Source organism: Mesoplodon mirus, assembly GCF_964341445.2.
Source record: "Mesoplodon mirus genome assembly, chromosome: 19".
Lineage (NCBI taxonomy): Eukaryota > Metazoa > Chordata > Mammalia > Artiodactyla > Ziphiidae > Mesoplodon > Mesoplodon mirus.
The window spans coordinates 64,126,025-64,139,581 of record NC_138995.1 but is presented as its reverse complement, the minus strand read 5'-3'; the positions used below and the strand labels follow the sequence as shown (position 1 = coordinate 64,139,581).

General features: G+C 44.5%; 1 protein-coding gene across 4 annotated transcripts in view; it reads left to right on the top strand.

The window, feature by feature from the left end:
* Positions 1-9,080, top strand: part of LOC309794612 (uncharacterized protein) — a 312,987-nt gene extending 303,907 nt beyond the window's left edge. The window contains exons 1-5 of one of the 4 annotated variants that reach the window (XM_082606321.1): positions 592-946; positions 1,890-2,066; positions 3,861-3,899; positions 5,843-5,969; positions 7,243-9,080. In XM_082606321.1, coding sequence (XP_082462447.1) covers positions 3,867-3,899; positions 5,843-5,969; positions 7,243-8,573 — 1,491 coding nt within the window. In that variant the 5' untranslated portion in view covers positions 592-946; positions 1,890-2,066; positions 3,861-3,866 and the 3' untranslated portion in view covers positions 8,574-9,080. Of the gene's footprint in view, positions 1-591; positions 947-1,691; positions 2,067-3,860; positions 3,900-5,842; positions 5,970-7,242 lie in introns of those variants that run through there. The other 3 variants (XM_082606320.1, XM_082606318.1, XM_082606319.1) reach the window with 3 other exon arrangements.
* Positions 9,081-13,557: the final 4,477 nt, after the last annotated feature.

Sequence of the window (13,557 nt, the reverse complement as noted above, 5' to 3'; positions counted from 1 at the left end):
ACCGGGGCACGAACCCGTGTCCCCTGCATCGGCAGGCGGACTCTCAACCACTGCACCACCAGGGAAGCCCCCTACATCTTTTTTGTTGCTACTTAAATGTGTGCCCCGAATTGCAATTCTTTGATCCCAAGATAACGCGTTGTGCTTGATTATTGCCTCTCAGGTTAATTTAGGTTGACAGTATCCATTATACAGTTATGTTTTCTAATTTCATGTATTTTTTTTAGCCAATGATCAACATACTTTATTGCACATTATTCCCTTTTTTATTCCAAAATCTTATTAACTTGGTTTTTCTTATTTGAAAATACTTCCAAGGTTTTCATAAAAAACAAAAACAACAAATAAGGACTCTGGCTACTCTCAGTCTTTACACAACTGGAGTGCTTTTTTTCTAATCTTGTATCAACTTTTATGTTGAGAAATGAGAGCTAAATCAGAATTTTAAAAAGATTATACATACAGGGTTTGATGGGTCTGCTTTGATGTGTTGTTCTTCCCGCACGGACTTGGCCCATTAGTGCCCCGGAGTTTGGGGGAGGGTCTCCTCCACCCCCGACTCGGTGGACCGAGGGGAACTACATTACCCAGGAGACTGTGTGCGGACCGCCCTTGTTCTCCACACCAGTGAAGGCCCAGAACAGGGCTCTTCCGGTATTGTGAACTAGGAGTGGGCGGGACTTCCGGCTCATTCCTGAAGGAGGTCGTTTGCCTGCTTTTGCTGCCGTCTGCAGGATCCGAGGCTCCGGATCACTCGGTGGAGCCGAGCTTAGAGAAAGTGGAAAGAGCCCGAGGGGCATCGTCCACACTGCCGAGGAGTGAGCGGGTTGCGGAACCCGCTTCCGGGATTTTCGGCCTAGGTCTCCGCCATTATCCTGCGCGTCTCCTGGCACCACCGCGCCCACAGGGTCCTATGTCAACCAACGCGGTGCAGGACCTGGCCCAGGTAACTGTTCCGCCCTCCCCGCCCCCCCCCATCCTGACCCAAATCCTCAAGCCCCCAGGGAGGGTCTCCTGCTCAGGGCACTGGGGTTCAGTCCCCTGCTTCCAGAACTTTAGGTGTGCGTGTGTGGTGGTCCCATTTCTGACAGGCTGTGTGACGCAGTGTGGAGCGTGTTAAAGGCTGTGGCCTTGGCCCGTGCAAAGCCTTGGAGGTGCTCAAGAGCCGGGAGCATTCGGGAAACCTGGGGTTCCAGTCATTTCTGCAGGGAACAGAGAATTTAGGGAGGAGTCAACAGTCTGGGTCAACTGTCAGCATTCTGGGAGCTGTGGAGGGTTGTGAATAAATTAGGAACACGGTCTGAGTTAGAGTTTTAAAGGATTCCAAAGGCTGCTCAGGGGAGAACAGACTGGAACAGACTGGGTTCTGAGGGTGGAGGCAGGGAGACCTGGGAGAGCCCAGTGCATTCCACTCCAGAGAGTAAGGTGGCTTCTGGACCAGAGTGGTGCCTATGGAAGTTGCTGACCTGAAACAAATAGACTGCCCGCTATTTCTTTTGCAAAGATGTTTTCCCACCTCCGCCCCTGTCCTCCCCCCGCATCCTCCCCACCCACCATCATTAGGGAATTGCAATTGGGGTGTGCAGCCATGGTGAGCTATCACTTTTATGGAGATTAAAGAAGGAAGTTAGAAGGGCTGTAGCCACCAAAGAGTCCATGGGTTTTTTTTGGTTTTGTTTTGTTTTTTTAAGAGTCCATGGCTTTTCATTGGCTGAGTCCTTTCCAGGAAAGAAGGAGTCTTCATCCTTTTGGATTCCGTTATTGTTTCAGGTCAGTGAGGGCTGACCCCTTCTGGTGTGCCAACTCTCATTGAGGTTTCTGTTTACTAATTTTTTTATGAAAGAATATAAGTAATGAGATTCTCAATAATTCTTAAAGATAATTGGCAGGATTTCCTGGTGCAGTGAATGTGGCTCTGACCTAAGGACAGAGTAAAGGACAATAAGCATTTTCTTTTGGCTGAGCATCTGGAAGACTTGAGACCAGCAACTGATGTGAGAAGTCAGTTTCAGGGAGAGAATAAAGTTGGATTCGGGACATGCTGCTTCTGAGATTCCAAAGTTGAGGTAACATAGGGGCCGGTGGAATCTGTAGTCTGGAATTGAAGGAGGAGGTCTGTGGCTCACTGATGTCCATGTGGTTACAGACTAAGTCCTGGACTCCGGCCAATTCTGAATCTCAAATTTAAGAGGGAAAGTTTGGTCACTTTTCTGGGAAAGGGGACCTGAGATGAAAGAAGAGAGACCTGGGGCTGGCGGGCAGTGCAGAGTAGGTGAGACTTTCTGAGGCTACCTGAAGATGGGAGGGTCCTGTGGTTCCAGAGCTTTCTGGGGAAGCAAGGGTATAAGGAGTTAGGAGTCTTGCCTGGGATGGAGATGGAGAGGGAGGTGTGAGGTTGTGTAGATTCACTCCTCTGAACACTTAGCCAACTGTGCATTCGTTTTTGAGCCAGCAAAAAGTGGGCAATGTTGACCAGTCATTGAAGCCCAGGCCCAGTCAAAGGCAGAGGTGCCTCAGCTCTCCCAGGAAACTACAAAGTTAAAAAGATATAGATTTAACAAGTTAATCTTGTGTAAGCAAATAATAACTGCTGAATATGTCTGTGTATAAAATAATAATTAATAAATACATATATATATATATATATATATATATATATATATATATATATATATATATATAAAAAATTTAGTTTTTGCCTTGGGCTCTTCACACAGACCTCTGAACCCCTTGGAATTTCTTGGAGGTTAGGACTTTTTTTCACAACTAACCCCTTTTGCCACACAGGAGTTTATTATGATGAGGTGACTTAGAGCAGGGCCCCTAGGTAGACTCAGGAGGGGACTGTTTTTTCACCAGAAAAAACAAGCAATTAGAAGTTTATACTTACCCCCACCCTCCCAACCCTGGGGCCTCCCAAGGATCAGAAGGAAACTAGAGATTAGGTATAAAAACTGCTGAAGAATGAAATTCAAGATTCCTTCAGATTGGTGAACACAGAAATTGTGGAAGTGCTGGGGGCGTGGCATGTACTGAAAGGGCCTGGAAACACCCTGGTGCCCTCTAGCGCCCCACCCCCCCAGACCTAGATATCTCTTCCATTGGGCTTTTCCTAAGTTGTATCCATTATAATAAACCAGAAAAATAAGAAAACTGTTTTCCTAACTTTTGTGGGTCCTTTTAGCAAATTATCATAACTTAGGAAAGGTTCATGGGAAATCCTGAATTTATAGCCAAGTAGAACAGAAGTACCATTAGCCTGGGAACCAGACATTGGAACTGGCCTCTTTAAAGAGGGCAGCCTTGTGGGACTGAGTCCTTAAACCTTTAAATTCTGTCCCTAACCTCAGGTAGTGTCAGAATATGATTAAAATGTCAGTCACCCAGTTGGTATCATAGAATCAGATCATTGGTGGTGGGAGAGACATCATATATTTGGTGTCAGATAGGGAATCACAGAAACTTCAAGGTATTGATTAAAAGTCACATTTATATAATGACTTGAAAGACATGTAGGAAATACCCAGTTTTCAAAAACATTTACAGAAACGTTAATCCTGTGTTCTGTAATAGCTCAGTCTTAGCATCAGATATGCACTAATGCATTTGATGTCTACACTAACATCATGAGATAGGCACCATAAATATTGCCATTATACACATAAAGACACTGAGTCTCAGGGACGTTGATTCTTTGTTCAGGGCCATAGAGTTGTCAAGTTATAGCTCTGAAGACTGAGGATCCGAGGTCAGAGGTCAGCCTCAGTGACTCATCTCCAGGAAAAGGAAGGGAGGAAACAGTTCAGCCTTTACATCCACACCATGATCACCTTTATCTCAGATCCTCCCTCTTTTCACAGGTTTCCATGGTAGCAGCAGCATTTATGGTCCCTGGACAGGTAAGTGGAAGAAACCCCAGTACCTACCCACACGTCATCCCTACCCCTGGTCCTGACACACAGATATAGGAGACAGTGTTGTCCTGGGATTGTGGGCCCTTAGGTATGGGCCCTGGCATCATCTCAGGCACAGGATCATTTATCAAAGCCAGCAGTTGTACGGAGGTGTTCCCATGTGTCCAGTGGAGAAGGTCAAGTGGTGACATGTCCTTGGGCACAGCCTGGAGATGAGACTGAGAGGGGAGTGTTCAGGGAACTGCAGGACCCATGATGTGGGCTGATAAAGACTCGGGGCATGAGTCATTTCTGGGATGGCAGCCTGAGGAGCTGGGCCTCTCCTGAGGGGGCGGGTCCATGCCATGTTGGCCGCAGAGGAGGGAAGTGATCTGATGCTGGGTCTGAAGAGGCTGCTCTGCCTGCCCAGAGGAAGAAGACTGGGGGTGAGGGTGGAGCCGGGGGCCCAGTGGAGGGCACAGTCCTGGTGAATGTCGATTGTGACTGGATCCTGGCAATGGCTCTGTAGCAGGAGAGGAGGTGAGTCTCTGAATCTCGTTTGTGGTACAGCTGATTTCCTGCTGTACAGGATGAGAGAGAGTAGTCTGACATGACCCCAGGATGTTTGCCTCTAGGTGACGGTGGGGACGCCATGTCTGAGACGGGAAGTCAGAAGTAGGAGTAATGGACAGAAGGATTGTCCAGAGTTCCGTGTCCCCAGGCTGAGTCTGAGATATTGCCGGGGTGTCTCACAGGAGGTGTCCGGTGGGCCACTGGAAACACACCTGGAGTTCAGGGAAGGTGGGGTTCAGGATTGAAGATACCCCTGACAGGTGGATGGCATGTGGACCAGGTCAGATTCCAGGCCCTCAGGTCATGTGTGGGTGCCATGAAAGTTGTAGGGTGGGGAGGGTGTTCTCCGTGGACTGGCTCACCTCCCTGGGCACGGGGACAGGGGTGGCTGTCATCACTCAGATGGACGAGGCAGTGCAGTGACCATGAGTGTGTGGGGGGTGGGAGTGGCCTCGGGGGAGGTCCTGGTCGTGGCACAGGATTCAAAGGGGTGGATAAGGTATGGATTCAGAAGCAAGGCAGGAATGGAGGTCAGATGACAGGGAGGTAAGGCCTGGGGCATTGTTTCCCCTACACAGGCTCAAAGTCTTGTGATGACTGCAGTTGGAGCCTGAAGAGAGTGAGACTGGACGACAGACCAGCTGAGGGCACATGAGCGCAGCTGGGACAGGGTCTTGGGCTGGGCTGGGGGCTGGGGGGCTGGGCTTGGAATGAGAGGAGCAGAGAGAGGAAGGGGTGAGTGGTGTGGGGTCAGCACGTGGGACACTGTGGAGGACGAGGGCTCCGGGCATCTGACCCCTCACGATGTCTGGGTGCTGACGTGGGAACAGGGATCAGGGCCAGGTGGGGGGACGGAAAGCAGTGCTGGGACCGCCTGTAGCAGCGGGTCCCGCAGAGGCCTGGGGAAACACTGCGTGCTGGGTGGCATGTGGGGAACATGGTGAGGTGCTGAAGTCCTGGGGCCGAGGTGGTGACGTGGGGTGGGGTGGGGGTCACGGTCAGGCACGTGAGGTAGCTGTGACCCTGCAGGGCTGTGCAGTGGAGATGGAGGGAGTGTGAGCATGGACTCAGAGCCCTTGTCCCTAGGCTTTACTCCAGGGGGCTGAGCACAAGTGTCATTGTATGTGATGTGATCTGTGTGATCTCAGGAGAGTAGACTCTGAGGAGGGTGGCTGGGGGTCTGTGGGGCAACCACAGAGCGTCTGTGAGACTGCCTGTCTCCCTCTCTGTTTTAACTGAATGACGTAATGCTAGCAAGTTCCTGTGGCATCAGGACCTGGTGTGTCCTCTGAGCTGGGTCACTGGGGTGGACAACCATGACCTGGGGGTCCTGGTTGCAGAGGCTGCTGTGAACTCACTTGTCCCCCTCATGACAGGGCCATGTGATCTTTGAGGATGTGGCTGTGTCCTTCTCTGAGGAGGAGTGGGGTCTCCTTAACGATGCTCAGAGACTCCTGTACTGTGACGTGATGCTGGAGAACCTGTCACTTATAGCCTCCCTGGGTAAGGACCCCTGTTCCCACACCACAGGGCTCTGCCCTTCTTTTTGCATGGCTCACTCCGTCCTTCTGAGCCTGGACCTTGGACCCTGCTTACTTCCCCGATTTCCTGGCACTTGAGCTGTGTTCCCCCACCCTGTGTGTTGTTCAGCCCTATACCGTAGATGTCGAAGCCTTTCACAGAAGGCTTTGGTCTCAGAGGCTTGAAGCCTGCCCGACTGATGCCACTTAGCTTTGCCACCGCTAGGTGTGTTGACTGTTCAGATGTGTGCAAGATCCGTGTCACACGTTCTAACCCTTTTTTTTGCACTGCCTGTGTCAGGAATTACAGACACTTAGATGGTCACCACTTGTAATCAACCCTAGATTATGTTTGCAAGACTCCTTAAGGTTCTTCTAGTGATACATTTTTTTCCTGAAGTCTGTCATTGTTTGGTTCACTCTGGGCCACTGTCTTGCTCCTAGTGGCCCTGTTTCCCTCTGAGGACTTTGATCTGGTAGGGTTCATAGTCACCCAGCCTGAGCTGAGGGGTGGAGGCAACCCTGGGTGCCTGGCAAGGTAGGCCTCTAGTCATAGGTGGAGTGTTAATTGCATCCTGGGCCTGGTGAGCAGGAGCTGTAGGAAGGTGTGATACATTGATGATGTAATCCTACAGGGAAATGTCCTTTCTCTACGACTGTTTTAGTCTTAAACTCATCATGGCTGTACCTCATTCTATCGTTCTTCCCCATTTTGACACTTTGCCCCTTTTACGTATCTACTGTGGGTTCTTTCTCCTGGCTCTTTCTAACTCAGTGTCATCCATGTTTCTCCTTTTCCTCTCATTCTGCAATGTTGTCTAATAGTCTCTTCTTAATGTATCTTGGGAGGTGAAAGTACTTATGTATTCCTTGAACTCTTGGTAGTCAGGTGTGAATGGTGTGAATGCCTTTTCCTGGAGTGGGACACACATTCTACCCAGTACACTTGTCACCACCAAAAAATCCTGCTGAACATCGTTGGCCGAGGAGTGGGTTGTTTCAGGTCTCTACTCTGAGTACAGTGCCATATCCTGGTGTCCTATGTTCTTGCTGTTTATAAGATCTCTCCCTATTCTGTGGCCATCAGAGGTCTAGTACTCACAGTAGCCCCTTCTGCCACCTGTCTGCCTCCCTTGTTTGAATCCTGCACCATGAGACTTCTTCTCTGATGTGTCATACAAAAAGCTATAATGGGCTGCTGTCCCACAAAAGTCTCCGTGCACTTTATCAGTATTTTTTTTTTGTTTTCCTTTCAGGTTGTTGGCATGGAGGAGAAGCTGAGGAGGCCATTTCTGAACAATGTATTTCTGTAGAACAAGTGATGGAAGACAGGAATCCAGTGCTGGAGCCATCTATCCTGAAGCCTCCGACTTCTGATACGAGTGTCCTGGCGGAGAAAGATGTTTTGTACTTGTCTGACAATATGTTCACGTGCGGAGAGGTTGAGAAGGCTTTCCTAGGCAGCATGGGCTTTCCCCAGCACCAGCCCTCCCACGATGGAGAACATCCACGTAGAAGAAGGCAGAGCAGGGAGGTCTCTCACCCTGGGCAAGGGCATCACAAGTGCAGTGAATGTGGCAAAGCCTTCAGTAAAAAGTTTAAATTCACAGAGCACCTGAGAGTTCACACTGGAGAAAAACCTTATGAGTGCAGTGACTGCGGGAAGTTCTTCAGACACAGCTCCAGTCTTATTCATCATCGGAAAGTTCACACAGGGGAAAGGCCTTATGAGTGCTGTAATTGTGGGAAAGTCTTTGCCCACAAATATAAACTTCTTGAGCACCAGAGAATCCACACTGGAAAAAGACCGTATGAGTGTAATGAATGTGGGAAAGCCTTCCTTCGCAAGGATTCACTTGTTCAGCACCAAAAAATCCACACTGGAGAAAATCCTCATAAGTGCAGTGAATGTGGAAAGTGCTTCCTGTACAAAAATAACCTTCTTGTGCACCAAAGAATCCACAGTGGAGAAAGGCCTTATGGGTGTAGCAAATGTGGAAAGTCCTTTGTCTTCAAAAAAAGGCTTCTTTATCACCAGCGAATCCATACTGGAGAAAGGCCTTACATGTGCAGTGAATGTGGGAAAGCCTATGTCTACAAAGGAAGTCTTATTGTACATAAGAGAATTCACACTTTAGAGAAGGCTTATGGGTGTAACAAATGTGGGAAATTCTTTACAAGCAGTTTTGCCCTCAATAGACATGAGAATGTTCACACTGCACGAAGGTGTTATGAGTGCAGCGAATGTGGGAAAGCTCTCAACGGCAAAGTTAAACTTGCTGAGCACCAGAGAATCCATACTGGAGAAAGACCCTATAAGTGTAATGAATGTGAGAAAGCCTTCATGCGCAAGTATACACTTGTTCAGCACCAAAAAGTCCACACTGGAGTAAAGCCTTTTAAATGCAGCGAATGTGGGAAGCCCTTCACTTACAAAACAAGTCTTGTTGTCCACCAGAGAATCCACACTGGAGAAAGGCCTTATATGTGCAGTGAATGTGGGGAAGTCTTTGTCTACAGAAGAAGTCTTGTTGTCCATCAGAGAATCCACACTAGAGAAAAGCCTTATGAATGTAGTTCTTTGTAGGCAGCTCCAAGCTCATAAAAAACAAAGTTCACACTGGAGCAATGCCTTCTGGACTTATGCTTTCCTTCACTTGAGTTAATATCTAGCAGCACAATTCCTATGTAGTAGAGTAGATGAATGTATACCTTACATGTGGCCAAACTTTTCTAAAATGGTAGTACCTTTTTATAGTCTCACGAGAAGCAGCAGAACATGAGTTCCTATTTTTTACATTTTTACCAACACTTGGTATGTTCAGGCTTTCTAATTTCAGTGATGTCATAGGTGTATCTAGTGATTTTAACTAACATTTCCCTATTGACACAATGTGAGTGGTTTTCCATGTGTTAATTTCCAACCATATTTCTTTTTAAAAAAAATTTTTATTGGAGTATAGTTAATTTATAATGTTGTGTTTCAGGTGTACAGCAAAGTGAATCAGACAGCCATATTTCTTTTTTGAAATTTCTGTTCATATAATTTTGTCATCTTAATTACTGAGTTTTGATGTTTCTTCATGGATTATTGATTAAGGTCCTCTAATGGAAATATTTACCAATATTCTTTCAGACTTGTTCTTCTCATTTTCGTCGCTTTTCCAGAGAAAGACTTTATTTATTTGGCGGGGGGTGGTTGGCCATGCTGTGGCATGCAGGATCTTAGTTCCCTGATGAGGGATTGAACCTGTGCCCCTGCAGTGGAAGCGCAGAGTCCTAACCACTGGATCTCCAGGGAATTCCTCAATATGAAGCTTAGAATCCACTTTTCAATTTGTGCATCACAAAAAAAATCCTACGAGAATTTTGACTGGGATTGCATTTAATCTTCAATTTAGAAAGAAATACTGAGTGTCCCAATCTATAAACCTGATAGATCTGCTTTTATTTAGATCTTGCTTAATTTTTGTTAGCAGTCTTTTTTAGTTTTCTGTTTGTAGGTCTTAAACATCTCCAGGTAACTTAAACATCTCCAGGTATTTTCTACATCTTATGATATTGTGAAAGCGAATTTTAAAAAATCTTCAGTTTATGAATTGTTCATACCTATTACACTTAGAGAGATACAAAACTAAGGACAGAAGTGATTTTTTTTTAATTGGGCGACCTGTGGGACCTCAGTTCCCTGACCAGGAATTGAACCTGGGCCATGGCAGCAAAAGCCCAGAATCCTAACCACTAGGCCACCACGGAACTCTCTAGTAGTTATCCTTCTTAATCTTATAAATAACATCTACAAAGAGCTATGAGAAATACTATCCCTTTGAACCATTATTAAAGTATTCCCATTAGAATAAAAGGGGGACAGCTGCTCTTTGTTCTCTTATTCAGTATCATCCTGGAGTTCCAATTTCATTCAATACAAAACAAAACAAAGAACAAAATAATGAATATGTAGCAATTGGAAGAAATAAACCATCTAAAATATGTCCACAGTTTTCATCTTCACTATGAGTCCAAATATGGACACGCAGTTCAGTGTCTGGACCCATCGTAAACTCCTAATTTTTTCGTCACCCATTCGCTGACCTTCTTACTTCCTTAGAACCCATCACCTTCTATTACACGATGCAACTTAATATAGATGAACTGCTTATTGTATATTTCTATCAAATACAGACTAAGTTCCAGTAGGGGAATATGTATTTACATGTTGTGCACTGATATATTCCATATTTCTAGAAACATGTCTGAAACACCTATGGTACATATTGATGACTTGAAATACATAACAAAACGACAACGCTCATTTAACTTTCAATTGCACAACTGTGGGTATACTTTCTAACTCTCCTCACCCTGCCTTTTCCTTCAGTTTCACTACCCTCAATGCTCTGAGTTACGGGACAAATCATATTTTGCAAAAAGCCTTTAAATCAACTAAAAAGTCCCAATGGTTATTTTATTGGCTTCCTTCTCTTATTAGATCTCAGAGGGGTTTTTTCCTCACATTCCATTGGGATTTTGATTGTTTATTTCAAAAACCGGTTTTCCGCCATCAATTTCTGCCACTTCTGATGCATATCTATCTTTTTCTTTGGCTGTGTGACATGCGGGATATTAGTTCCCTGACCAGGGATCGAACCCCCTCTCCTTGCAGTGGAAACGTGGAGTCTTCACCCCTGGATCACCAGGGAAATCCTGATGTCTGTCTCATTAAGCACTTTTAATAGCTCTGGGTAGTTACACAGTCCCAAATGTTTTTCAGAGTTTGTCTCCTCTGCAGACACTGTCAGTGCACTTACAGGTGATGTGGTAATCACTTCCAAGAGCAGATGACATCGTGGGGTTCTAAACCTTTATCTCAGGCTTACGTGTCCCCATTGCACACTCAGATGCTGCCATGGCATCCTTGTTACGGGAGCATATACGCATTTGGTAAGTATCTCTTCAGGTATCTGATTCTTAGAAAACATTTATGTCAGGAAACCCGAGAATAACTATTCTTAAAATAAATTTCACTTCCTGAGGTCAGGACAATAAAAAAGGAACCGCCTTAGGAAGGTTATATATATATAGATACATAGATACAGACAGATAAGGACAAAGCCATAAAATCAGGAAAGGCATTTGCTGAGGAAACCAGAGTCATGTTGCCCCTCATCAACGTACATCAGGAGTGCCTGATACTTCCCCTCTCTCCTCAGTTACATTGTTTTGAAACTTGTCTCACTGGCTTCTCACTAAACACACTGACCATAAACAGGGTTCACTCGAGAGGCTTCAAGATAAGGTAGGTTGTGAGTAATAAGATGAAGAAGATGAGTTCCTCCTCTGAGTAGAGGCCTAGTGTCTGTGTGGTATCTGCTGATGAGGGGCATGTTGTGTCATGGAGACTTCAATGATGTGTCTCTAAATTTTTATCCTTGGCGGAAGGCTGTTCATTGCATCTCAAGTACTTGGATGTCCTCTTTATCATAGTAATCGACACTCTACCCTCCTAGGGCCTTGGTTTCCATACCTCACCTATAAAAATGGATCCATTCTTCTGTCATCTATCTGTCTATCGTCTACCTCTATATCTATCCTCTTTGCCTTATTGTGATTTCATCACAATGACATAATTTTTTAAGAAGATTTTTTTGGTTTGATGTGGACCATTTTTAAAGTCTTTATTGAATTTGTTATAATATTGCTTCTGTTTTTATGTTTTGGTTTTTTTGGCACAAGGCATGTGGGATCTTAGCTCCCTGACCAGGGATCGAACCCACACCCACTGCATTGGAAAGTAAAGTCTTAACCACTGGGCCGCCAGGGAAGTCCGCCATTTATAATTTTTTTAGAGAGAAAAAAATTGGACCAGACACCCTCTTAGAAGAATTGAATCATCCTACACTCAGTGAGAACAGGGCATTTAAATTAGACCCTTCCTGTGCCTCCACAGAACCTCTATGATAAGGGGAAGCTATCAATCAGTATTGTCTGTGACTCACTGGAGGTCATTATGAATGGATTGACCCATGACCTCAACAATGTCATGGTTGTCAGACTCTCAGGTTTATGCAAACTTCCAAATTTCCATGCTAAATTCTGTTGACATATGTTTTTGTTATTTAACTTCACCTTGTGGTTTCTCTCAATATTCCCGGTTATTTCCCTTGTCAATTTTCTTATTCTGCTTAATTTTCTAATTCTGTAACCTATTTTCATTATACTTGTGGAATTTTTTTTTTACTTTAAGAGTAATGACTAACAGAACATAGTCAAATTTTAGAAATTTCATATAATATCTAGAATATTTATATCAAAGACATTTACCCATACATTATAACCTGGGAGGGTTTATCACCACTTATTCGGCAATGCTTCCCATGTAATTTCACATAGCAAATAATCCTAATTAGCTTAATATCTCTGGCTCTGAGATTCTTCAGGGGCCCACTAGAGGTCAGAAGAAACTGAATTAGAATTTGATCCTTGGGAATTTTGTCAAAAATATCAAAAAGCTTTTAAAACAGTTGACTAAGAAGTATCATAAGTCACTGTCAAACATGTTTAATTATTCACTTTACCAAAGTGACAATAAAAGATTTCAAAGGCAAATACAGGAAGTCATAATAGATTACTTAAAAGATAAGGAAGCTTTACAACCTGCTATCAATAGCTGATCAATATATATATATTTGTCTTTATTGAATTCGTTACAATATTACTTTTTTTTTTATGTTTTGGTTTTTTGGCCATGAGGCATGTAGGATCTTAGCTCCCCAACCAGGGATTGAACCCGCACCCTCTGCTTTGGAAGGCAGAGTCTTAACCACTGGACTGCAAGGGAAGTCCCAATAGCTGAACAGTATTCTAAGAAAACACTGTCCTCAACAGAGACGAAACCAAATTTAGGTTTTAGTACCATCTTACTCTTAAAATTCATTTACTCAATTAAATTTATTCTAACTCCTGACCACACACAAACCCCTCCCCCCTTCCCCCAGGGTTTCTTTTCCACAAACCTTCTATAACTTCCTTTTTTACCTTCAGATTTTGTCCTATGCCTTCTCTTTATCTCTCTCTCTTTTTAACCTCTCTTTAGGTCAAAATTACTTTCTCTTAACTAAGTGTATTTCCTTTCCTTGTACCTTCTTTTTTCTTGCATACAAAGATGTTTTCCTTACTAATTTTTAGTGTTTTTCATTACATATGTTAATTAGAAATATTCACCTTTAAAACCTTAATTTCTAGTGAAAACTAAGAAGCAAGCAATTTTGAACTATCTTTTACATTAGCATTCTGTAAGTTGGCAAACTTATAAATACTATTTATAATTTCTTTTAAAAAGTGCTTTCTTATAGAAAATGTCTCCTGTGGCACCAAACATATATATTTTTTAAAATTTATTTTTGGCTGTGCTGGGTCTTCATTGCTGCATGTGGGCTTTCTCTACTTGTGGCAAGTAGGGGCTACTTTTCGCTGGGGTACGCAGGCTTCTCATTGTGGGGGCTTCTTGTTGCGGAGCACGGGCTCTAGGCGCGTGAGCTTCAGTAGTTGCAGCACATGGGCTCAGTAGTTGT